The 27093-nt window shown below is 38.2% G+C and overlaps 3 protein-coding genes across 3 annotated transcripts; all 3 read right to left on the bottom strand.

Moving 5' to 3' along the window:
* Window positions 1–704: 704 nt before the first annotated feature.
* Window positions 705–23595, bottom strand: LOC103508252 (voltage-dependent calcium channel subunit alpha-2/delta-4-like). The gene is made up of 13 exons (XM_008472787.1): window positions 23589–23595; window positions 23174–23305; window positions 22535–22830; window positions 18212–18325; window positions 17460–17673; window positions 16743–16879; window positions 16320–16460; window positions 15738–15824; window positions 2540–2638; window positions 1741–1821; window positions 1385–1459; window positions 1026–1130; window positions 705–827 (listed from the first exon to the last, which is right to left on the bottom strand). The coding sequence occupies exons 1-13, from the start codon at window positions 23593–23595 to the stop codon at window positions 705–707; spliced, it is 1611 nt and encodes a 536-aa protein (XP_008471009.1).
* LOC103508016 lies at window positions 3856–10945 on the bottom strand. Its single transcript, XM_008472546.2, has 5 exons — window positions 10844–10945; window positions 9736–9866; window positions 8208–8333; window positions 5130–5252; window positions 3856–3995 (listed from the first exon to the last, which is right to left on the bottom strand). The coding sequence occupies exons 2-4, from the start codon at window positions 9841–9843 to the stop codon at window positions 5139–5141; spliced, it is 348 nt and encodes a 115-aa protein (XP_008470768.1). The 5' UTR covers window positions 9844–9866; window positions 10844–10945; the 3' UTR covers window positions 3856–3995; window positions 5130–5138.
* LOC103508006 (nuclear receptor 2C2-associated protein) lies at window positions 23578–25141 on the bottom strand. The gene is made up of 3 exons (XM_008472536.3): window positions 24840–25141; window positions 24275–24365; window positions 23578–24160 (listed from the first exon to the last, which is right to left on the bottom strand). Exons 1-3 carry the CDS (start codon window positions 24875–24877, stop codon window positions 23885–23887), a joined length of 405 nt encoding a protein of 134 aa, XP_008470758.1. The 5' UTR covers window positions 24878–25141; the 3' UTR covers window positions 23578–23884.
* Window positions 25142–27093: the final 1952 nt, after the last annotated feature.

The following is a 27093-nucleotide window of genomic DNA, read 5'->3' as shown; positions in this document are numbered from 1 at the left end:
TGTGATATCCACAAAAGTTGTGAAAAAGCCCTGCTCTACCACAAAGAATTTGAGAGAGAAAATTCCTCCGAAGGTGGTTTGACAGACGGATCATAGTGGTTTAACAGACGGGTTAAGGGTTAACGCAAGGTGTCAGACCGCAATATCAAATGACCGTGTTCTTAGTAGCGACAATATCCGGAATCCATGGCGGCATTTTACCGCTTTTTGGCGGTTTTCGGTGTAATTTAACAATATCTCGGGAACGGTACAAGCTAGAGACTTGCAAAGGCAGTGCAATAGTCCTAAACTAAAATGGACGCGGCACATTAGGGATCAGGAAGAGACCGCCTTAACATAATAATAATAATAATAATAGGTAAAATGGTTATTGAAGTTGAAGATAGTAATACATTCTTACTTGTAATACATAGGTACTTGAAAATAGTAACATTATTTAGTACTTGAAAATAGAATAGAATATACCTTGTTTATACTACCAGCATAGGCCTGAAAAGTCCCTTTACTCTCGCAGTCTAAACAAGGTCTTATATATTTGATTGGTAATAACATTACATTTTATGGAACAATAATCAAGACCTGTTTTAAAAAAAAAAAAAAAACCTAGTATCTAACATTATTTAAAAATAATTGCAATAGCATTTAAAAATACATAGCAATAACAGTCCTTTCGTATAATTTGTAGCTAAATAGCAAACTTTGGTTCAAGTGACAAGCGTATAGCCAAGAATAAAGCAACTAGAAAGAATGCATACCATGTCGTCCATTTGATATTTCACTGGAAGCTCCATTTTGGATTTTTCCTGATTCACAATGTCAGCTCGCATCTGTGAAAACGAGAAAATGTGCGAATCGAAAACAAGTTCCCTAAATGTGAATCAATGATCAAAGGGGAAAAATATTTTGGGCCATTTTGTAAAAGATTGTATTTGGCCCGGCTATTTTAACTTCTTAGTTTTTCTCCCAAAGAGACTTTGACACCCTCAACTTAGGAAAGGGTCTCATTATTCATATCTGTAACTTACATCCAAAAGTTTCTTGGTATAATTGCGAGGTCCATTATCATCATCAACTTGTTCAATATCAGTCAGATCCACACTGTTGTAGCTCGGCTTCAATATACCCTGGAACTTAAGACATAAGGATCACATTATTATACGAGGTTTTCTCACTGCATAACTTCTTCACAGATACATAATTATATAATTCAAGAATTTGTTTTTTCATATGTCCTTCGTCCGTTAAAAATTAGAAAAGAATCTTCACAAATGAAAAAAAAAAGCCAATTGAGATTCGACATTCAACTAAGGAAAGTTTGGTGAGCTTTCGGGAATACTCAGATTCCCATCATCTGACCAAGATCGCGAGAGAGGTGTAAACTTACCATGCTGCGAAGATCAGGATGTACCAGAATGAAGCCGTTGTTGGTTACAATGAAACCGTATGCATTCACTCCAAGCTGAAAACCAAACATATCAACAGTTTTAGAATCACAAGATTTATTTTACAGTCCGAAAAATATAACTCGGATAGTAAAAACGTCAACGGTTCCCATATACCATAGATGACTCCAACAAAGTCTAGAAAATTTGTTGCTTTCCAGCTTCGTCGGGCCAACAATATACAAATGATTTTTCTTAAATCTTTTATTTTTTTAAATCTTAAAGTCACAAATAAACCAGTTTTTCCCAATATAGCAAAAGAAGCACTATATATTACTGTAGATTACTCTATACTTACTTCATGAGGTAACAGAGCTCTCTTGAATTCCGTGTCAGGTACATCAATTGCAGCAACCCCCAGAAGATTCGCCACGCTAACCTGAAATAATGCCAAATAATAAAATTAGTAAGACAGAAATCTTCTACTGTTAGATATAGATACATGAGAAACTCTAGAAAATCGTTACTTCTTCATTATTTGCTCAAACCACTATAGGGTTCCAAACCAAACAGGTAGCCGTATAAAAATAACTCTGGAAAATTATTGAACTTTTTTTAAAGGGGATTTACCCGACCGTAAAAGAAAATTTCAATTTCTCTTCGGGAGAAATAAAAATAATAACTTCCATACTTCCAGAGAGGATGGAAGTTGGAACTTCTGTCGAACTAAATTCCATCTAATAACATTTACTACAAAAAATAGAAAAAGTTGAAAAAATCACACATCTAAATAGCAAAGCATGCAAACTAAAAAGTGAACTACGAAATAAGCTTGAAAAGACACTACTTGATTCAAACTAAAGTCAATAGACTAATAAAACTACAAAGACTAGAAGAAGAGAAGGAACCATTGAAAATAGTTTGACCTATAAGACAACAAAATGACCCCGCCAACAGTTGAACCAAATTAACCAAAAACAAAGAAAAAGTAAGGATTGTCAAAATTAATGTCAGAATTTTAGAGCATTCCAAAGTTTTTCATGCAAATGTTATGTGCATGTGCAACTTTTTTGTTTAGAAAGTCTGGAAATGGTGGAAAAAGAGAAAAGCCCGAGCGAGCATTCGTGTTCCGAGACCACGCACGTGACATGTCTGACCTGTTTCTCTTCTTCCTCTTTCGAGAAGGCGTTTCGAACTTTGGGTTCTTGGAACGGCAAGAAGCTCTTATGCTTAGCACACACCTTATAACAAGGTACCTGTTGAGAGGGGAGAGGGCGAAGGAAAATTGAACTACGTTATTTACTATGACCTACTTCAAATGTACTAGATTGATATGAAATATCATATTGAAAGAATTATATGCTGTAAACTTAACTATGTAATCTAGTTTAGTTCAGTATGTACCTAATATTTAAATATAGTAAACTAATATTGACAACTAATATAAAATTCAAAAGTTGTAATATGGGGCGTTGTAATATGGGGCGTTGTAAAGTTGTAAATATTTAGAGCGTAACTAAGAGGGGTATTCTTCAATTACCTAATAGTATATCAAACTCATTTATAAATTACCAAAGTCTTGCATATCTAGAAGAGATATGAATCAATCAATTGAAGGATACACCGAATCTAAATAGGACACACAATAAAGGAAGGTCTACCAAATGTGATTCCCATAAAAATTAAGTTAAATTAGAACCTAACGTCATCTATCGTAACTTTCTTTGGTTCTACTACCTTATCTATCTATGCTACTGGAACTTACGAAAAAAAAAAAAAAAAAAAAAAAAAAACACGATATAATTTTGAGTGTGTATTGTGTGTGAAAAAGAGAGAGGAGGGGAATAAGAAATGTGTGGTAAGTGAGAGAGAGAGACTGGAATTTTCAATGTAATTCATACAAAGGAGGAGGAGGAGGAGGAGGGGGTGGTACCTACCGCGTTATTTTAGCTACCCACCTACCTACCTTATCTACCGCCAGACTTCGAGTATGTATTGTGTTTACGAAGGAAGGTACCTACCTACATATGTAGCATATTTCCAAGCCACAACCTAACTTGTAAATGTACAAGTTGGGAATTTAGCATTACCTTGAAGAAGGGAAAAAAAGTGCTGGTAGATTAAATATGTGCCTACCCCTACCTCCCTTGTTGTTTTGGTCTGACGATCAGAATCTGAGTGTTCTCGAAAGATCACCAAATTTTCTCCGTTGAAAGTAGCATTCCAATAATTGGAATAGGTAAGTTTCCAATAATTAGGTAGGTATTATTGTTCTTGTTTGTGTGTGTTTTTACTTTCCTTATCCTATAGGAAGGAAAGTAATGTAATCGGGTCAAAATTTCGATGGTCAGTTTTTAGTGCCAAAACACGTTTTGAGGTCCCTAGAGCCTAAATCCAAAGTTTCAGTCTTTTTTTCGAAAAATTTGGGTTTAAATTTTAGGGTTTAAAAAAAAAAAAAAAAAAAAAAAAAAACTAAGGACTAATTGGCTTATAATTTTATTGGTTTCTAGTTGGCGTATAACAGGTTAACAAACTCTTAACGTATAGGTGTCAAAATTCTGGAGTAATGCTGATTGTTGATTGGTTGATTATTGCTTGAACTTTCATGCTGCCCTGTAAACAAGAGCAACCAGACCATTTGATTGGACTAGAGCAGGGACAAGCAGAGAAGAGAGATCGGAAGTAGCAGAAATGAGAATGTTGAGGTGGAGTTGTGGAGTTACAAGGTTGGGCAGTATTAGGAATGAAGTTGTTGTTGTTGTTGTAGCTTTCGCCGAATGGCGATAGCAGAATAAAGAAAAGATGTCTTTTTGTATCTGCTATACACCGGGGTGATGGGTCTCTAGCTCTAGCCATGTTAAATTGGCTCGCTCGTCCTGAACCGCAGTCAACCATCGTGAGGACCTGTCCTTGGTCTTTTAAAGCAGAGAGAACCCTTTGAGGAACTGCCAGCTTGCTAGGCTGGTTAGGGTTAGCTGTTCTCCTCCCTGTTTATAGTCTCACAGCCAGACGCTAGTCTTCTCTCTGTTTAACGTCCCCTAGCCAGACAGTAGGAATGAAGTCATAAGGGATAGGATAAAGGTAACGCGAGTGTCGAGAAAGATCCAGGAGAGGAAACTGCAGTGGTATGGACATGTTGAAAGAAGATATGAGAGCTACATAGGGAAAAGAGTTGAGAGAATGGAAGTGAGGGGGAGAAAAGGGCGAGGGAGACCGAAGAAAAGGTGGATGGATTGTGTGAATCAAGACCTGGGTGAGAAAAATGTATCAGGACATGAGGTACACAACAGGGCTGCCTGGAAGAGACTTACAAGAATCGCCGACCCTATTTAAATAGGAAAAGGCTAAGAAGAAAAAGAAGAAGAAGAGCAGACTTTGTGACCATTCTTCTTCTTCTTCTTCTTCTTCTTCTTCTTCTTCTTCTCTTCTTCTTCTTCTTCTTCTTCTTCGCCTTTTCCCGTGTACAGACGGGGTCGGCGTTTTTCGTCAGCCTCTCAATCAGTCCTCAGGTGATTGCTTTGGGCTGACATCTGATTTTGGCTACAAAAATGACGCGTGGATGCCCTTCGCACTCAACCTTTGCTATTTGTTTAGCAAGGGAAATTTCAGGCTGGTATACCGCTCTACTCTCTGTTTAACGTCTCCCAGCTAGAACCCCTTGGTATACAGGGTGTCCCAGAATTTATGCTTCAATTGTTTTTCTCGGAGCATGTTTGGAATTTTGAATCGCAATACAGTGGAACTTACTCAGCCGACTTAATTGACTCCATAGTCGAAAATGTCAGGCTCTCCGCGTGCCTTGTTGATATTGTGAAGATCTTGCTTCAGAGCTTTCCAGTCCTTCCTGAGTGCAGCCAGAGTGTCTTGTACCTGGGTAATGGAAAGTAACGATTTTTAGAGGTATAGGGGTTTAACGTTCACTTTTAACAACTGAGGGTGGCGTTCCGATCCTAGCTGCCGGGTCGCGCGACTAAGCTGTGTGACCGCTGCCTACTGCTTCCTATTTATTCTTATGAAGTACTTTCCGAACCAAGCTGCCGGGTCGCGCGACCAAGCTGTGCGACCGCTGCCTACTGCTTCCTATGTATTCTTATGAAGTACTTTCCGAACCAAGCTGCCTGGTTGCGCGACACGGCTGCTCTATTTGGGTCGCGCTGCCCAGTCGCTTTGAGAGCAGTGTGGTCGCCTATTCGTGAGGTTAGAGAGAGAGAGAGAGAGAGAGAGAGAGAGAGAGAGAGAGAGAGGGGGAGGGAGGGAGAAAGAAGGAGGGAGGGAGAGAGAAAGCTAATGGAGGAAAAAGAGGAAAAGAGAGAGAGAGAGAGAGAGGGATTGCGAATTAAGAAGAGAGATCGAAATAGGGAGAGTTAGGGCGAATAAAAGGGAAGGAGAAAGAGAGAGAACATTGTAGAATATAACAAGATGTCAAGCCAGAGAGAGAGAGAGAGAAAGAGAGAGAGAGAGAGAGAAAGAGAGAGAGAGAGAGAGAAAGAGAGAGAGAGAGAGAGAGTTTGGTGACAGACATAAGGCTTCCTTGTTCCTTAAACCTACAGGAATACACAGGTAGTCAAGGAATCAAACTCCTTAAGGCGGACCTCACACCGTCGACAAAACTGCCCGTTAATCCTGCTAGAATCCTTAAACCTGCAGGAATACACAGGTAGTCAAGGAATTAAACTCCTTAAGGCGGACCTCACACCGTCGTCAAAACTGCCCGTTAATCCTTCTAGAATCCTTAAACTCATAGGAATACACGGGTAGTCAAGGAATTAAACTCCTTAAGGCGGACCTCACACCGCCGACAAAACTGCCCGTTAATCCTGATAGAATCCTTAAACCTATAGGAATACACGGGTAGTCAAGGAATTAAACTCCTTAAGGCGGACCTCACACCGTCGACAAAACTGCCGGTTAATCCTGCTAGAATCCTTAGACCTATAGGAATACACAGGTAGTCAAGGAATTAAACTCCTTAAGGCGAGAACTCCCTTGTTTAATTCCTTGAATGAGACTGAAATGTCAGTTACTTATGCCCGATGGCCGATCTTACCACAGAACTCACATTTCGGCCCCTCGCCTCGCCTTATTGATCGTTTGAAATTGAGGAGACTGCCAGCCAAGTTAGCTTGGTTGGTAACGCGTCTGCCTTGTAAGCGCTAGTCCGCGGGTTCGATTCTCGCCTGGGGCCTGGCATGTACTGTGATGGGACTTGGTAGACCTGTGCATGAGCCCTACACGCCCTACACTTGAATTTAGACCACGCTACGCCACTGGAATAGAATGATGTAGAATAGAATACACGTAGAATCAAAATACAGTAGAATCTCGATTATATCAACTTCCACTATATCAACTCCAAAAATCTGGGTTTTTCCCAAGCATATTTGAAGGAAATCCTACTCTATCAGAGAAACAGATCATCGAAAGTGTTCAAATAATGAGACTATAATGACGAAGAAAACAATATCAAAGGTGTGTTTTTGGTTTGTTTCTTAGTTTTTTTTTATTTAATTTAAAAATAAAAGGGTATTTCTTTCCCAATTTGTTCTTTTGTACCACTAAATTTGGCCCTATTTTCATTGTTTTATACGGAATTTCGATTATATCAAAAATACAGAAGCTCGATAATATCAACTACCCTCGGTCCCAATTAGTTGATATAATCGAGGTTTTACGAATAGAATATATATGTATTTTTTTTTTAAATTCGAAAACCTACAAGTAGTTACTTTATTTTAGGAAATTTAATTACAAATAAAAACATCTCATAGGCTAAATTTAACCTCTGATGAGATTTATTTATTTATTGGATGGTTCTTCTTCTTCTTTATGTCCTGGTTGGATTTCTGTCGGTCAGTCTGTAGACAGAGATTCAGAACAAGTGTTGTAAAGATATAGAATAGAATAGAATAAAAAGTATTCTAATTGTATATATTACATTAATCGTATGAACGGATATTTTAACACCATATAAGAAAGTTGAACATGAACAATGGAAACAGAAAAACAGTATTGAAAAGAACAGAAGTTCAGTAAATCAGAGTCGGACTCTAATTGTGTTAAGCATAAATGCTTGTAAACTTGATAACTCGGTCGCGATGATTGGAATGCTGCCTCTATGGCGCGACCAGGCAGCTCGGTCGCGCGACCCGGCAGCTAGGATCGGAACGCCACCTTTAGGTCTTCTCGTGATGAGGGGTTTTGCCCTCCATTCGCCGACAAACTACCCACCTCCTCAATATAACCTCACCCAGCCTGAGTGGAGCCTGGAACCCAGCAGCACGCGATTCCCCAGATGGTCATCCATCCAGGTACTAACCATGCACAACGTTACTTAACTTGAGTGATCCATGGGAAACTGGTGCATTCAACGGGCTACCGCCGCTGGTGAATACAACATCAAGTCCTACGGGAAAATATTGTGAAAAATCCAAATCTGAAGTCAAAACTCCGAAAAGCCAGCCTAGTTCGCTTGGTTGGTGGCGCGTCTGTCTTGCAAGCGCTAGGCCGCGGGTTCGATTCCCGCCCGGGGCGGATTTTATCCTGATGGGATAAATGTTCGTTCTCGGAACGGCTGGCTTTCCTCCTATCCTGTCTTCTTTCTCTCTTCGATTTCGGGACGATAAGACCCTAGCAGTTACAGTTCCCCCTGTCAAACCTCTTGAAAAAAAAATAAATAATATAAAAAAAACTCCAAAAAAGGCCGATAATTCAATGTTCATTTTCCGTTCTAAGGCCAGAAACTCGCTATCAGGTAGACCTGATCAGGTCCACCTGCCAGGGCTGGAGCCAGGCCTAACAGACAAAAGACAGACGGAAGGAGCATACCTTATCATCGTTCACCAGGTCAATCAAGATTTTCTTAAACTTCTCTTCGAATTGAGTAGCAACAGCTGATTTGTTCAGAGCTTGGACCAGCTGTTCCAAATCCTGGACGGTTTGTTGTAAGTCAGTCTGCAGACAGAAATAGAATAAAAATAGAATGGAACAGTGGCGTAGCGTGTATGTATGGCGGCCATACAACTCAAAAGTTCACTCTAATGCCCATAAATATTAATGGCATGTACTGTGATGGGACTTGGTAGACCTGTGCATGAGCCCTACACGCCCTACACTTGAATTTAGACCACGCTACGCCACTGGAATAGAATGATGTAGAATAGAATACACGTAGAATCAAAATACAGTAGAATCTCGATTATATCAACTTCCACTATATCAACTCCAAAAATCTGGGTTTTTCCCAAGCATATTTGAAGGAAATCCTACTCTATCAGAGAAACAGATCATCGAAAGTGTTCAAATAATGAGACTATAATGACGAAGAAAACAATATCAAAGGTGTGTTTTTGGTTTGTTTCTTAGTTTTTTTTTATTTAATTTAAAAATAAAAGGGTATTTCTTTCCCAATTTGTTCTTTTGTACCACTAAATTTGGCCCTATTTTCATTGTTTTATACGGAATTTCGATTATATCAAAAATACAGAAGCTCGATAATATCAACTACCCTCGGTCCCAATTAGTTGATATAATCGAGGTTTTACGAATAGAATATATATGTATTTTTTTTTTAAATTCGAAAACCTACAAGTAGTTACTTTATTTTAGGAAATTTAATTACAAATAAAAACATCTCATAGGCTAAATTTAACCTCTGATGAGATTTATTTATTTATTGGATGGTTCTTCTTCTTCTTTATGTCCTGGTTGGATTTCTGTCGGTCAGTCTGTAGACAGAGATTCAGAACAAGTGTTGTAAAGATATAGAATAGAATAGAATAAAAAGTATTCTAATTGTATATATTACATTAATCGTATGAACGGATATTTTAACACCATATAAGAAAGTTGAACATGAACAATGGAAACAGAAAAACAGTATTGAAAAGAACAGAAGTTCAGTAAATCAGAGTCGGACTCTAATTGTGTTAAGCATAAATGCTTGTAAACTTGATAACGAGAACCAAAAAGGCAGATATATTTTGCAGAACTTCAAAGAATTATTATAGTTTATTTATTAAAAGCCGACATGTTTCGGAGGCACTCCCTCCATCATCAGGGCTACAGGAAACACTAAACACTAAACTACGAGGTACACTGAACACAGAAGACCTAGAGGAGATCACAGAAAGAGGGTAGGTATAAGGTTAAAACTATAATATATGAAAATATGAAAAATATAAATCTGGGGCTAAAAATTGGAAAGACATCAATAAATGCTTGTCACAAAATATGTCGTTCCCCGCTCAATACACTAGGTACGCTAAATTTTATGACTTGACTTAGACTCGAACCCGCATGCTTCCTATTTGAGACGGACCTAACGTTCGCGCACTTAGCGGCGTCGATAACTTACCGAAAACTGATTCAATGCTCCTTCCTCCGCGTCGTCGCCTCTCACCGCGACCAAAGAGCTCAGGATCGCGACGCTAAACAGCGCCACCGTCAGATTAAAAAAGAACATGGTGACAGACAAGAACAGACAAACTGGAAGAAAAACAGGCCAGATTTTCAGAAGGGGATTAGAAACAATTTAAATAAATAAATACTTACTTAAAAACTAAAAATATACCTACATATACATAAATTTAAAAAAAAATTAATAAATAAACAAATAAAATTTAAACACAATGTTCCAAGAGAAAAAAATGTCGATTTATCGAAAAATTTGTTGAAATGGCTTATTACGGCCCTGGTTAATATTTTTTCTCAATATTTTTTCTCCCAGGCTTTAATGTATAGTAATTAATTAGGTAATTAATCTTTAATCAATAATATTAATAATTAAATCATTTTTTTTTTTTTGTGTTAGGAAAAAAATAAAATAAAACAAGCTCGAACTTATGGTGCGCAACAGTTGCGCAAATGTTAGGAAACATTTTTTTTTTGTGTTAGGAAACATTTTTTTAAAGCAAGCTTGAAACTTTGTTGCGCAACAGTTGCGCAAATATTAGGAAACATTTTTTAAAGCAAGCTTGAACCTTTGTTGCGCAACAGTTGTGCAAATGTTAGGAAACATCAGGGGCGGCACTACAGAGGGCGCTGTTGCATCACATGGACGAAATTATCAGAGAGGTAAACAATGACCCCCTGGTTCTACAGGCGCAGGATCACATAGAAGACGATATTGTAACCCTATCCCAGGAATTGAAAGAGATGCGGGATGCTGTGAAGGAAGCTTGAACTTTTGTTGTGCAACAGTCAGGAAACATTTTTTTTTTTTTGTGTTAGGAAAAAAATAAAATAAAACAAGCTCGAACTTATGGTGCGCAACAGTTGCGCAAATGTTAGGAAACATGTTTTTTTGTGTTAGGAAACATTTTTTTAAAGCAAGCTTGAAACTTTGTTGCGCAACAGTTGCGCAAATGTTAGGAAACATTTTTTAAAGCAAGCTTGAACCTTTGTTGCAAAAAAAAAACACACAAAATACCTAGGTACTTAAAAAAAAAAAAAAAAATACTTACCCTAAAGATTTTGTAAAAATCACGATTTACGGGGGGGGGAAATAATCTGGAACTATTCGATCGAAAACGGATTTGTAACCCAGAAGGCGACGAAGTTTGGCTATTTATAAGAAAATAATAAATAAAGTAATAATCAGTAAATCTTAACCATTATCGGTAGGTAAATTTAACCCTTTCGCCCCTAAAGGGACAATACATCCTAGAGGATCATGATTTTTAAAATGGGATATATGTATGTGTCATCACCTTATCGTAAAAAAATTAAGATAAAAAAAAGAATACACAAAATGGCACATTTTATTGACTTTAAAGTCTATTTCATAGTTTAAGTTATTTATCATATTGTATTACCACTGTTATTATTATTAATTATTGATGCAAATAAATTACAAATTACAAATCAGTGTTTTTTTTTTTTAATGTAAAGTCGTCAGGAAAATTCACTTGGCTAAAAGGGTTTTGTCTCCAGATCGATCTTTGTTCAGTAGTCCTAGGAGGACATAAAACTTTGTAGAGTCCTCATTTATAGCCCAAATAATAATACAATGCTTGATCATTAAAATTAGAATAGAATAGAATATGAAACTTTGTAGAGTCCTCATTTATAGCCCAAATAATAATACCTGATCAGAAAAAATGAAAGATTCTGGTCCGAAAATAAGTCGGGATGAAAGGGTTACGTTACATCGACCGGAGCGACGCGGTCTTCCAGGTGTTTCCTACTAACATGTGTTTCTCCTCTTGGTTCTGTTTCCAGGAAACGGCTGGGTAGGATGGCGAAACGATTCGTTCCCGAAGAATTTCCTGGAGCGAAAGCATATTCATACAGGGTGGCTTACAAGTGGTTTGGAGCACCGGAAGAACTGGGTTCGAATTCCGGTTGGGACCGAAATTTTTTTAAAAACTTTTCTGTTCTTGGGCATAGGCGGATAGGCATAGAAGAATGTGTCAAAAACGAAGTGCACTAGCTTCGCTATAGGTAGTAATAGAAAGTAATATGGCTTCTCGTTTTTCCTGGAAATTCACTTCGAGTTTGATGAGATCCGAAACTTCAGCTCCGTTCATATCCACTGCAACAATGCGTTCAACAAGAATGTTCAAGTAAGAATAGAATGGATTAGAATTTTGAATTGAATGGAATGGGATTTTGAATGAGAAGAGAAGAGGGAATCGGGAGATCTGAAGACTGTTTCAGTAAGAATTTTGAGCTTTTGCAAATTCACTAAATAGATATAAACCTAGGTAGAAGTAAAAAATATCTCAGCCAAATTTTTTTACCTGGTTATCGAATTCCGGTTGGGGCCGAAATTTTTTGAAAAACTTTTCTGTTCTTGGGCATAGGCGGAAGGCATAGAAGAATGTGTCAAAAACGAAGTGCACTAGCTTCACTATAGGTACTTTAGTAATAGAAAGTAAAATGGGTTCTCATTTGAATTTCTCAAGTGGCCATTTTTGTCCAAAACATGCCACTTCCCGAGGTCGAACCAGGTTTTCAATGGCACCACTTAGACGGGCCATATGCCTTTTGCTGAATTTCTCAAGTGGCCATTTTTGTCCAAAATATGCCACTCCCCGGGTTCGAACCAGATTTTCAATGGCACCACTTAGATGGGCCATATGCCTTTTCCTAATCCTAGGATCGACCAGAATTCGAAATTCCTACCCGTTCAAAAGATGAGGTGGTGTACAGGACTTCTGAGACATACTGTATGAGGGAATAACGTAAGGTAGGTATTATTGGGTTTCTCATGTTGTGACGTGTGTTGTCAACCTGTCAACCAAATTTTTAAAACCCCAAATTTATAAATCATGTGTAAGTCGGTGTTCCACATTCAACATTCAAATCATAGTTGCCTCTTTAGACGAAGCCTTCAACAGAAATGCCCAATAGTGTGGACAAATTACTAATTTGCCGGACAGTTTATCCATGAAAAATTACTCATAGAAGTTTATCTTTGAGAAGTTACCTTTGCTGAAAAATCATCTATGACAAGCTACTTTTGAGGAAAAATTTGCCCATACTCTTTGAAGAAAAACTACCCTCAGCAAAAGTCACCCTCAGCAAAAGTCACCTAAATCACTTTTACTAAATTATCTCTGAGGAACACCCATGCCAAGTTCGCCTTTATGATTCCGTTCACCACCCTCCAGCAAGGTCTCTACAGTCCGATAGAGTCCCTCATGCCTTCAGGCACACTCCATTTGTCAAGGGTTTAGGCATTGCCTTGCCCTTGGGATCAATTTAATTTGAAGAAACCCATTTACTGATAGAAGGGATTGTTTCGGAAGGAATGGAGAAAGAAAGGGAGAAGGGAGATAAAAAGATAGAGAGAGGAGAAAGAAAGGGTGAGAGAAAGATATACGGAATTGGAGGGGTAGGGAGGGGAAGAACAAAGGTCTTTTGATGGGGGTGGGTGTTAGGGTGGGGTGGTTTTTGTGGCCAACACATCCGAGAGTGAATGGAATGGGATTTTGAATGAGAAGAGAAGAGGGAATCGGGAGATCTGAAGACTGTTTCAGTAAGAATTTCGAGCTTTTGCAAAATCACTAAATAGATATAAACCTAGGTAGAAGTAAAAAATATCTCAGCCAAATTTTTTTACCTGGTTGTTTTAGCAGTGTCAACCTGTCAACCAAAATTTTTAAAACCCCAAATTTATAAATCATGTGTAAGTCGGTGTTCCACATTCAACATTCAAATCATAGTTGTCTCTTTAGACGAATCTTTCAACAGAAATGCCCAATAGTGTGGACAAATTACTAATTTGCCGGACAGTTTATCCTGTTTGATAGAGAGAACTGTAACTGCGGAGGTGTTATTGTCCCGAAAGCGAAGAGAGAAGGAAGACAGGATAGGAGAAAGCCATCGCCAGCAGTTCCGAAAACGAACATTATCTGTTTAGGATAAAATCCGCTCTGGGCGGTAATCGAACCTATGACCTAGCGCTTACAACCCAGACTTCACGTACCCTCCAAAGACTAGCAAAGAATGAGAAAAAGGAAAATATATCTAGAAGGGATTGTTTCGGAAGGAATGGAGAAAGAAAGGGAGAAGTAGAATAGAATAGAATACAATATACCTGTATCGTTTTGTACAAAGTTTATGGTACCTGAGATCAGTAAATGTGATTTCTCAATATTTAGCCTTAAGATACCATATTTAGCCTTAAGATACATGGTATCTTAAGGCTAAATATTGAGAAATCACATTTACAGAATATACCTTGTTTATCCTGCCAGAATGAGACTGTGAAAAGTCCCTTTACTCCCGCAGTCTAAACAAGGTCTTATATATTTCATAGGTAAAGTTTACAGAAAAGTATATAAACCTTGCTTAACTTCAAAAAAAAATAATAATAATAATAAAAAATAAAATAAATAAATAATAATAATAATAAAATAATAATAACGTAATGTAACGTTTTTTCGGTGCCGTGCTTGAAAAAAGGCGTCCAGTCAGCCTCGTGAGGACAATAGAGTAGGAGTAGCTACTTTAATAGAGTAACAACCAGTGGTGGAAATATCAGGATAAAAACAAAAACTAACGCTGTGATGTTCACGAAAATTGTCAAGAGGCTTTCAGCTCCACCATACTCACCACACACCATAGATAAAAATAATTATTATAATTCTACCTTATCTATCTATGGTTATTTGTCAGGGCTAACAATGTTTGTTGGAACCACACTTTGAGACTAAAGTCAATCCAATAGCCAATAGCAAATAATATGTGTAGATAAATCCAAAGTAGCTAACAAAACATTGGGAAGACACACACAGTAAAAATGCCTAGTTTTTTTTTTTTTTCCATAAACAACCAACAAAATGTTGTATACCTAACGTTCTTCTGTATACCTAATGTTGTATACCTAATGTTCTTCTCACATCTGATGGAAGGCATACTACGGGATGGGCATGCTACGACACAGACCACAAGCGTCCAATGTAGCAGTTGTTTCATCGCTACGAAATAAAAAAAACGGCGGTGAAACACTCATCTTTTAAAAAACCAAAAAAAAAAAAATTGTTTGAACTGAATCTTACCCTAATGCAAAACCTCATCTTTTAAAAAAAAAAAAAAAAAAAAAAAAAAAAATCAATCGGCCCAGCAAAAGTGGCTTAAAAGTTGGTAACGAGATTGGACCCATAGTTAGAAACTAGAAACAAAGATATCAAATTGATATAAAAAAAAGGACATAATTATGTACTTGTAAGATAATGTTGGTTGTTCATGTCTACAAAGAGAAAATACATATACGTAGTTAATGAAATCGGTAGATAAAATAGAAAATGTAGATTATAATTAAGTATTTACTGCGGCTAACTTCTAGAAGTATTGGGGTAAATGGAACAAATTTGATATCTAGTATGACGGGGTGACTATTCAAAGTTTAGAGTTCTAGACCTAGGCAATTGTCTACTATGTTGAGATGGATCTATCGAATACCTCTCGCGTTTTATATGCCCAATATGCCTCCTTGATTAGAACTCGCTCTGTCAAATTCTGTTCAAAAAGTCAAAGTTGCAAAATGAAGTTAAAATAAAATGTAAAGTGTATAATATTGAAAAAGGGGTTTGTTAAGATCTCACTGACGATGCCGTAAGAGGCAAAATTGCCACATGGGAATAAATTCAAAAATTTTGTAAATCAAAAATCATTTCCATCTTTAAAACTCTTTTTTATTGTTTGAATTGTTTTACCAAGTGTGTGTACTCAAATCTAAAATGGAGTGTACAAGTAGTTATTTTAGGTCTGAAAAACTTCACCATATTCAAAAATTTAGACATCTTGAATCGACACTATCTGTAACGGTTAAGTATTGGAACAGAAAAATTCTAGATATATGTAACATTATTTGTAAACCAGATAAGTAGGTGAATATAATGTACTTACAATGCGTGGTCGTCTATCAAACGCAGGCATGGCCACCGTGGTGAGGAGTCGGTAGGGTGACACTCTCAGACTATTCTGATCATACGACTGAAAAGCAAACAACATGTATCCATCCATAGGTAAACTAATTAACGAGATAATGAAATGCATATTATCTAGTTTCCACAAGATTGGTAAACTAATTGTTCAGTGAACTGAAGAACTCAGAATAAGGGAAATAAAATGGGGGCACTGTTAGCCCACTGGTAACGTGCTTGCTTGCCATGCAGAAGGTCCGGCGTTCGAATCCCACCATCGACACAAATTTGCATTCGTTTTTCGATTTGCAAATATTTCAACGGGTTACTTTCTGGTGTTCTCGTGTTGACCCAGGACCTAAATGGCAAGTATTGTGTCTCTTACAGTTACGGCCCATCTGATGAGGGACATACTACGGGATGGACATGCTACGAAAAATTTTTCTTTTTCTTCTACGACTTCTAGATACCGAGATAAATCGATTTAAAAAATACCGGTAAATCGTAAAGTTTGACGTCACGGCACACGCTCCCGTAGGCGAAGACATGCTACGAAACGTCTTACCCTGCGTATGATCCGTTCAGCTCGTTTCTTGAGTTGTGTGGCATTACGGAATGCTATTTTATTCGCTCTGAAACTAACAGATCTCTCCCTCTGCTCTTCACACTCCTTCAATTCCCATAGCCAATCACTCAACTTCGGATCCTGGAATAGAATAGAATAATTGATAATGAAGTAGAAATTTATTTCTCCTCTAAGGGTCTATTTTCTCAAAGAAAAACAGAAAATTTTGTAGATGAAACTAGATAATTTGGATGAAAAAGGAATTTCAATTGTGTTTAGCATAAATGCTTGTCACAAATGTCGTTCCCCGCTTAATACATACACTCAGTTTTATGACTTGACTTGGACTTGAACCACCAACCTCCAGATTCAAAGTCCACCGCGCTAACCACTACACCACTGGGTTAATGTTTCCCCGCTTACCGTTACATCAGCATAGATAGGGGTCCACACTATGGGGTGATCATTCCTCTGCAGTACAAGGGGGCGTGCCATTACCGGGACGTAGCTTAGGATTTGGTCCCTCACTTCTGCCAGAGTACTGAGATGAACATAGTAACCTGTGTTTGAACAAAAATGATAACAAATCAGGTACTAGTTGTTTACCCCCAAACTTCGCTAAGAAGAAAATCGTATTATTGGAAATATGCCATTACCGGGACGTAGCTTAGGATTTGGTCCCTCACTTCTGCCAGAGTACTGAGATGAACATAGTAACCTGTGATTGAACAAATCATGATAAAAAATAACTCTTTCTTGATTACTAGTTGTTTACCCCCAAGCTAAGAAGAAAATCATATTTTTAGAAATCAAATCCAGGTTTCAGGGTTAGATGCGATCTGCTGAATCTGTGGACTAATCAAGAAGAGGGATCTATTTTCACAATTTGAGGGGTCAAGAGGAAGAACGGACTAAGCCACACATGCCTCGTTTCGAGATATTTGGAGTTGAAGTTTAGGAGTTGCATTCAAATCTGTCCTAAGTACTTAGTTAAAAAGCAGTATATCCAAAAACTCGAGTTTTCAGGAATTGACTTTAGTGCTTTTTTTTTCTTTGCTGGGTTCTTATGGCATATGCTGCCATTTTCTATGTTATATTTTCGTTAGAGACTATCCTAGAGATTTTTTTATGCATTTTTACCTTTATTGGCGCATGCCATCCACTTGACGTCTCTATAGTCTGCTACCTCCTTGCCTACCAGATAGGAGAACACTCTCACAGGCCAGAGGGTAGAATCATTCTGTCCCCTCCAGTTAAACTCTTCGAACACCTCCTTGTAGTTCTCAGATGCTCCGTCTGTCACCACCATGATGGCCTGGTTACAGTCCGCCCCTGTCTTCTTGTCATTCCGAGCCTGAAACGGGCAAAAAGTTAACATTCTTTAAATATCGCCAGAAGATAAAGAGGAAGTTTTCTTTTAATGTTATAAAGTCTAGTTAGTTTGCAGGGTAGCGCGTCTACTTTGTAAGCACTAGGTTGTGGGTTCAATGCCCGCCTGGGGCGGATTTTATCCTGAACGGATAATGTTAGTCCTTGGAACGGCTGGCTTTCTCCTTTCCTATCTTCTCTTGGCTTTCGGGACGATAAGACCTTAGCAGTTACTGTTCCCTCTATCATCAAAACTTTTGGAAAATTTGCACAAACTTTTCAAGTGTCTGCAAAAAATTTATCTCCCATTTTTTGAGAGAAAATTGAATTTTATGGAACGAACTGCCCGGGCTTATGCCAGAAACTCACGCTCAGATCGTATGACAGACCTAGGTCTCAAGCTTTTTCCGTCACACAGGTTCTGACTGTCTGATAGATCGCGGTCTGTCAGACCGTCTGAGTGTGAGTGTCTGGCATTAGAGTTACCGATCGACACAGCATAATTCAAATGATCCATTGCTTACATTTTCCAGTATGTTAAAGGCCCGAGTAAGAGCTACAGTAAAGTTGGCAATGTTGTTGGCATCGCCTATCATCTCAACTCCCATCTTCAATTCCCGTACATTGGCCAAGTTTGCCTGAAATGGAAAAGAAAAAATATAAATTAATTGATATTCTTTTTTTTTGAGAGGTTTGACAGAGGGAACTGTAACTGCTATGGTCTTATTTTTTTTTTTTTTTTTAAGAGGTTTGACAGAGGGAACTGTAACTGCTATGGTCTTATCGTCCCGAAATCGAAGAGAGAAGGAAGACAGGATAGGAGAAAGCCAGCCGTTCCGAGAACGAACTTTATCCCATGAGGATAAAATCCGCCCCGGGCGGGAAAAGAACCCGCGGCCTAGCGCTTACAAGGCAGACGCACTACCAACTAAGCTCACTAGGCTGGCTGAATTGATATTCTTAAATGAAATTCTGTGAAACAAATCTCGAGATATTTGAGGCCATGGAGGTTGCTTTTTATACCATCAAGATTCATAGAAGCTTAACCCATCCTCAAGAGCTGTTTGCCCCAACACCTAAGCCTCGGAGTGGGCTTCTGGTGGATGGAGTTGAGCTGATCCCAAGATATTTGGGATCTAATGTTTACATTTTCTGACATACAAGCAAAGCCATAGGTTCCATTGCCTTGTGCGCAAGCGTTTCTGCGCATTTTGACGTGAAATCTGACGTCACAACTCTTCGAACTTTTTCATTAGGACGGCAATTAAAAATTGATTTTTCGACCTTTTAAAGTTCCTTTTTTCGGAGTTTTGACCTCAGATTTGGATTTTTCACAACTTTTTACGTAGGAATCGACCTTTTATTAATAATATTTTCCCAATTGCAACTCCTCCATTAGATTTATACAGTTTTGTACTTACATTTGGAATACACATTCGTAGGTACATGTACAGACGATAGAGACGTATTGACTGCCAAGTTATAGAAGTTGCTATTCTCCTTAGTTACAATGAGGTTGGTTATATTGTTCACATTCCAGTAGTATACGGAGGATACGTCGTCATTTTCATCTATATGTTCTGTAACTGTCTCAGCGGTATGGGCGATCCTCTGGGGGGGGAAAACAGAAAAAGTAGGTAAGTCGAAAAATTTTCCAAAGATGGATACCATATCCTCTATCTCACGGAAAGAAAGGATGTTTGCCATAGCAAACTCCGCACTATCCACTAATTTTCAAAACCTAACAGTATAACTCACTTAGAAAAGGTGCATGTGCGGGGCCCCCAAAGGCCCTGTAAACCTTGAGCTTGTTCCACGAACGACTTTAAACCCTCCACTTTCTACTCCAATCAAAGAGGGGGAAAACCATAGTACCTACTGTTTGTCAATATTTTCTGCGCGTAGAATGAAAAGCAGATTTACGAAGGTGGGATTGTTCATGTAACACTTCCCTGAGCATTAGATTACCAATTCGAGAAGTTGGAAATCAGACACGCCCAAAACCGAGACGCATGGAAGAGGTTGATTAAAAATGTCGACCCCACTAGAGTGGAAAAAGACAAAGTAAAAGAAGAAGAGGCCACAGGGGTGGATGGAGATTATCAATTCAAGTTGAACTTACCCTCAGTGCGCTGATCTTGTTAAACATCATGTCTTCAATACTCTTGGAGATTTTCGCCAGTAATGCTTCAGGATCCACATGTTCCACTCTGGCCTCTGTGAAATTCTGTGACCAAAATGTGAACGGTTGATTTAATAATCACGAATGCCTTGTAAGCTCTAGGTCGCGGGTTCGATTCCTGATAGGAGCGAATTTCATCATAAACAGAAAAACAGATAAGGTTCGTTCTCGGAACGGCTGGCTTTCTCTTGTCCTGTTCTTCTCCTCTCTTTGATTTTGGAACGATAAAGCTTCAGTTATTACAGTTCCCTCTATCAAACCTCTACAAAAATCTCTTTTTGATTTCGGGACTCAATCAAACCTCTGGAGAGAAGGAAAAAAAACACGAATAGTGCAGCAAATTACAGACTCCTCGGTGAAATGCAGACCAAAAAACCAATTAGGAAATGGCAATTTTTCTTACCTCTCTAACTTTGTCGAGTTTGGTGACATGAGTAGCAAATCCCCATAACTCCATACCAATACGATGGGCCCATGCTGCAACCCTGGAATAACAACAGATAGGAAGTCAAACCAGCATACTACGACACAGACCACGAGTGTCTAATGTAGCAGTTGTTTCATTGCTATGAAATAAAAACGAGGGTGAAACACTCACCTTGAAAAAATGAAAATCGATCGAAAAAAAAAATCGGCGCAATTTGACGTCCTGAAAAGGCACATCGGCGCGACTAGATACTGCTACCGGAAGCTATCAATATGTAACGTTATTTCTATCACCTATCCTATCTGCTGTTCCCCCCTCCCAGTCACCCACCCGCCCCCCTACCACGCATTATTCTCCTGTTTTACCACCCACCGACCCCCATTACCACCCACGAGTCCCTTCTTCATCACCTGAGTGTCCCCTTCTACCACCCACCACCTCTTGAGCCTTTGCATCCCCTCTACACCTCTCCCTCTCCTCATCCATAAATAGAGGAAGCAGAAGAGTACCTTTATTGTCTCATTTATTCAAGAAGTCAGATTGCAGTATGGGTTTAAATAATTTTTTAATCTCGGAACTCGTTGTACTAATCAAAGGCCTCAGACAATAGGTACGGATGTACCTATGCACCTGCCTATCTATACTTTCTTTTAATAGAGGAAACTGAAGGTATTGAAGACCCGAAATCAAACATTGAAGGCGGATAGGGCAGGAGAAAACCTGTTGTTTCAAGAACGAAACTCATTTTTGTTTAGTATAACTTTTCCCCGGGTGGGAATCAAACCCACAGTACATTTTCCCCCCGACCGACTTCTTTCATGCATTGAACAATACTGCACGCCTTAGGACCTGCGCGCCTTACTCTATTGATCCCTGGTGCGCTTTCTATTCTATCTGAACTTTTTATCAGTCGCTATCCAACTATGAAGCGATCAACATGAGGCTCCAACTATTGCTGTCCGTCCTAATTCTAGGACTAGGTGTTCAGCTTACCGATACTGTCCAAACCAACCACATTATCGACCAAAAACAGTAAGTTTCACCTTTTTTCTACTATGAATACCTAGCTCTAATTATAAAATTTCCTGTCTTTTTTACGGTAGGTGTATTTTTTGCCTGGAGTTTTATTTTGTCGCAATATCGTGACAACATGGCGAAACTTGTGTGTTACTAGGTCACTCCTAATTCTAGGACTAGGTGTTCAGCTTACCGATACTGTCCAAACCAACCACATTATCGACCAAAAACAGTAAGTTTCACCTTTTTTTCTACTATGAATACCTAGCTCTAATTAGAAAATTTCCTGTCTTTTTTACGGTAGGTGTGTTTTTTGCCATTGGAATTGTTTTGTCGCAATATCGTGACAACATGGCGAAACTTTTGTGTTACTAGGTCACCTTACTTAATCCTGGTTTGATATTTCGAGACATTTCTACCATATATGCAAGTATGGTTTTTAAAAGTACTTTACTACCAAATTGGCGAATGGAAGGATTATGTTTAACGATCGAGTTCGATTTTCATTATTTCAAGATGAGTGTTTTACCCCCGTTTTTATTTCGTAGCAATGAAACAATTGCCACATTAGACTCGTGTGGTCTGTGTCGTAGCATGCTGGTTTTGACCTCCTATCTGTTGTTATTCCAGGGTTGCAGCATGGGCCCATCGTATTGGAATGGAGTTATGGGGATTTGCTACTCATGTCACCAAACTGGACAAAGTAAGAGAGGTAAGAAAAATCGCCATTTGTTGACTTGGTTTTTTTTTTGGTCTGAATTTCACCGAGAAGTTCCTTCCTATCTAATTTACTTAACTATTTGTGTTCCCCCCCTAGAGGTTTGATGGAGAGAACTATAAAGCTGTGTCCACTCATGGTCGACGGCCGTCGATCGATGTCGACTATGTTCCGACACACCTTAACAATGAAAGTTTTATCGGCCAGAAATCAAAAAGAAAAGAAGGACATGTTAGCAAAAACCCGGGCCTTCAAAGACCGAACCTTATCTGTTTAGGATAAAGCTTTCCCGGGCGGGAATCGAACCCGTGACCTAGCGCTTACAAGGCCGGAGTGATTATTAAATTAACCGTTCACATTTTGGTTGATATTTGGGATCTAATGTTTACATTTTCTGACATACAAGCAAAGCCATAGGTTCCATTGCCTGTTACATTACTAACTCTATCTGGTTACATTACTAACTCTATCTGGTTCATTACTAACTCTATCTACTGTCTCACCTGCACCAATATATCTGCAAAGCAAGGCACCACCTCCTTACACACCGAGGTAAACTGCAATACATTAACATAATCATTATTGCCCAACGTATCCAATAGATTGTTAATAACATGTCGTGCTATCTCACGCCGCTGGCCCATCATAGAGCCGCTGTTATCCAGTAGGATGACCATGTCTTTGGGAGAAGCAGCGGCATTAATGTACCATTCCCTAACACGACAGTCGTACAGGTCTGTCATGTTATCCGTGCGACCTTCTGGCTTGAACAGATCGAGGAAGTCGGTCCATTGGTGAGCTGTAGAGAGAAATATAAGGTTAGTATTGACAAATTTTCTATTATATCCAGCGGGGTTACCTACCCGTTCTTTGTACGGGGAGGGTGGAAGGTTATATCGATAACATAGGTACCGATCGAAATTATCGATCGAAATTATCACTCCACATCACGAAATTGGCTCTTTCATTTGGTTACTGTACGTATAGCCATGTTAGGCAGGTTTTTGAACACTACCATTTTCAATCAGGATGGAAAGTGACGACTTCAAGTGGCCTCTGTTACTTTTGATCAAGAAATTTGCAAATGTCTTTAAAGTAAATTCGATGCAAATGTCTATAAAGTAAGTGAGTTTGATATTTACCTGGAAAAACTCTCAGTGCGCCGGTCGTGCTGCCAAATACCTGCCAAGATAAAGACGGATCTGCCTGATAGTTACTCACGAAGATATCATTCAGTGCTTCCGACCACTTGGCCACTCGCAACACTTCCTCCGCTGAAATAATAATAATTTGATTCAATTCATATTGATAGCTTCCGGTAGCAGTATCTAGTCGCGCCGATGTGCCTTTTCAGGACGTCAAATTGCGCCGATTTTTTTTTTTTTTTTTATAGTAAGTAATATTTCCCTGTTCATCAGATTCAAAGGAACTACAGAATCTACCATATACCTACTTATGTAGGTAGGTTTCTTAGTTTATTGTTATAGAGAGAATTAAAAGCTGAGAACAAAGAAAAATTCTTTAGGATTTTGTGTAACAAAAAATATACTTGGGTACCTACCATGGAGGTGGGTAGGTAATTTGATTTATTTTTAAATAAAATAGAATGTAATATTACTTAGGTATACTTTTTGTACATATGTAGTTTTGCATTGTTTTTTGTACATAACTACTAAATATTACTTACAATAAATTATTGTAGAAATCGTTTATAACAAATTTCAAGGGACTGAGCGTTTTAGTTTACTTCACCTGAAGTACACTAAAACAAATTGAATATTCCACCTAGGTATAGCAAAATTATAATATTATTATTAAGAGCAAAATTATAATATTAATAATTAAGTTTAACCCTAGGACTCACAAACCACATTCAACTGATACACAACAATCCTTCCAAAGAAGTCTGTGCTGGCATTGAACATGAGTAATAACGACCCCATCTCAATAGACTCGGGTACACTAAATTTCTGTAATGTATTGATATCTTCCGGGTAGAAAGGTACAACTTTATCATTGTCAAATTTCATGTGGCAATCCTTGCCGACAAAACCTCCTTGGAACTGAAGCTCTACTTGAACTACACGGAACTTTTGCTTGAAGTCGAGCTTGATCCATTGTGGTGAGCCCTAGGCAAAGAGAGAAAATTTGAACATTAAATATTATTATTTTCTTTTTGTAAATTGTAGATATGAGTAATGTGTATACCTACTGTGTACTTTTGGTGTAAGAAGAATACATACCTGATCAGAACTCCAGCAAGACTCATCATTTCCATCCAGTAGAAATTTCTTCCCATACTGTTTATTATCCTTGTTTAGAACTGAACTAACTCTAAAACAGGAGAGAGAAATACATGATAAACTATGAGCTTGTAAAATAATAAAATAGAAAAACCTCTTACTTTGCCATTTCTTTCTTTGAGCACAAAGTGCTGAAAGTGAAGTTTCTACAATAGAGTCCATCCTTAATCATGTAGGTACTTATGCAGAAGTCACATCCGTGGTATATTGCTACCAAACAAACTGGTGCAAACAAGCAGTGACCAGTGTTATCATATAGGGTTTAGGTAAACGCAAGAAAGGAGTTTTCACAAATAGAGCAGTGATTAGTGTTATTATAGGGTTAGGTTAAATACAAAAAGGAGCTTTTCTTTTCCACGGACGTGACTTCTGCATAATTACCATCATGTAAATCATGACTGTTTTATTGGCAGTATCTAATAGTACTGCTGTAAAAGTACTGACCCCCTTGGAAATACTGTCTGCTATCTAGTAGTTGTTAGGCTGGTGTGTTAACTGATCTTACCTGACTGTAGCATTTTCCTCGGTAAGTACAAATGTCATTGTGAATCTTGTAAGGCAGTAAACATTTGAGACTATGAGATCAAATTAACCAGGGAATAATCATTGGTCACTTAGTAGAGGCAGTGGAAGGTGATTTTGACATTAGACTTGAATTTGGACTTTCATGAAACACTGCTTCACACAGGTAGGTAGTTAGGTACACTGAAATACAAAACCACACAGTATTTTACTCGTTATTAAATAAAGAAACACTGAAAATTGGAAAAACTAGGAAAACTCAAACCTAGGAAAACACTTTTGAAATTTTCCAGTTTCAAAAACAGAAAATTTGAAATCTCCAATATTTGAAATTTTCGCGCCGGAAAAAAATTCCAAATGTTTCCGCTGTTTCTACCAGTTGTCTAGGAATTCCGCTAGAGAGCGCCACGCGTATCAAACACGTGTGTTTTCGAGCCTAGGTAGCTAGGTACGTTTGTACCTACTCTGTTACTGTTTGTAGATTCGTACTTTATTCTATTTTATTAAATTTATTATTTTATCGATAGGGTAAATTGAGTTCATTTGAGATTCAGGTCCTAAAGAATAATAATGTTTCAAACAAAAAGGCCTTCCCGTTTTATTATCCACAAAGAAAAATAAAATCTACTAAATGACGATTGGAGAAGTTCAAAAACCACTATACAGAGGTCACCCACCCATGAATACCAGAAGATGCTGCTCTGTACTGTTCAAGGACGTCCAAGGTCGTATTGAATATCTACTTGAGAAATATTTATCTATAGGTACCTATAGGTTTACCAGATTCGTACAAGCTTAACTCAACTTTTAGGGCAGTTTGCCCCTACACCTAAGCCTGAGAGTGGGTTTTTTGTGTAGTGAGGGAGGGTACATTCCCACTACTTGTCGTTCGGAAAATAAATCGTGTCGGGTCTAGTGAGAACACTCTCATTTAAATTAGGTAATATAGGTCCATTGGCCTACAGGACATTCGCGGAAAAAAATCGGATGAAACTCACGACAAGTGGGAACTGGCCAAATCAAGCTGTATTGTGCGGGTTCGATTCCCGCCCGGGGCGGATTTTATCCAGATGGGGCAGGTGACATGGCCTGAATACCTATGCACATCGCACAACGTTAACACAGGTACCTACCTACAAGACAATATTAAAATTCTTTATTTTATTTTTAATGAACTTATTTATTCAGATGTAGGTATATGTATTTATTTTCAAGGATGACTTTGGTGTTGTCAGGAAGTGGTGTTCGAGCTTTTGTAGATAGGTATAGGTACCTATACTTATTCGAAATTTCAAACAATTTTACCTAATACTTTTTGCTTGTAGCTATCAGTCTATTAACCTACTGAACAGGAAGTTCAGTAGACATAGGTAGGTGTAGGTACTCAGGTAGGTTTTCTTTCTACTTACCTGGTTGGAACTGAATAGCAAACCAAAATTTACACCTACATACCTACTTTAGTAAAATTAAAATACCTACCTATACAATAAACAATACCGTATCATGTACGAGTAAGTAGGGTGGTAGGTACCATAGGTACAAATTTAATGCAGGTTTTGGGTGACAGGTTTCTGATTTAATAATATGTATCTAAGTAAATTTTGGAGTAAAATTTCGAACACATGTTGGAAAACTTGATGTTGAATGAAACCTGATTTTGTATTACGAGTCCCCATAATAATATCAATATGACTCATAGGTAGATAAGTTATGTAGGTACTTAGGTACATACCTATACATATTAGGTACCTATACCTAATAAATACATTATTTTTTTTTCTAACTACATTTCTTATATAATATATTGGTCATACCTACACACTACATAGAGCAAGTCAGACATGGGGAAAATTTTGGTAATCAGACTTGTACCGAAGGTGTCCAAACCTCCAAATAAATGAGGCTATTAAAGTTAATACTAAATTGGCAAAGCCATATCTTCCAAGCCAAGAGTCAACGAACTTTGACAATACAAAGATAATATAGGTATTCCTAAATCTTAATATTGACAATGTTAAGGTGTCTACACACGACAAGTCCTGAAGTAGGTATGAACTAAAACCCATCCAATCCAATGTGTAGTGAAATCTGTAGTGGACGAACAGGTGCATAGCGGACGCAGTCTAAAAGATGTTTGACAGCACAGGTATAATGTTTTCTCACCACAGGAACATAGAGGGGTTGTTGTTTCAAATAGGAAACTGTGTGTGAATCTGATGTTTCCTATTTTCATTCCA

The sequence above is a fragment of the Diaphorina citri genome, unplaced genomic scaffold (assembly GCF_000475195.1).
Source record: "Diaphorina citri unplaced genomic scaffold, Diaci psyllid genome assembly version 1.1 scaffold19, whole genome shotgun sequence".
NCBI classification, from domain to species: Eukaryota; Metazoa; Arthropoda; class Insecta; order Hemiptera; family Psyllidae; genus Diaphorina; species Diaphorina citri.
This window is presented reverse-complemented; position numbering and strand designations above follow the sequence as displayed.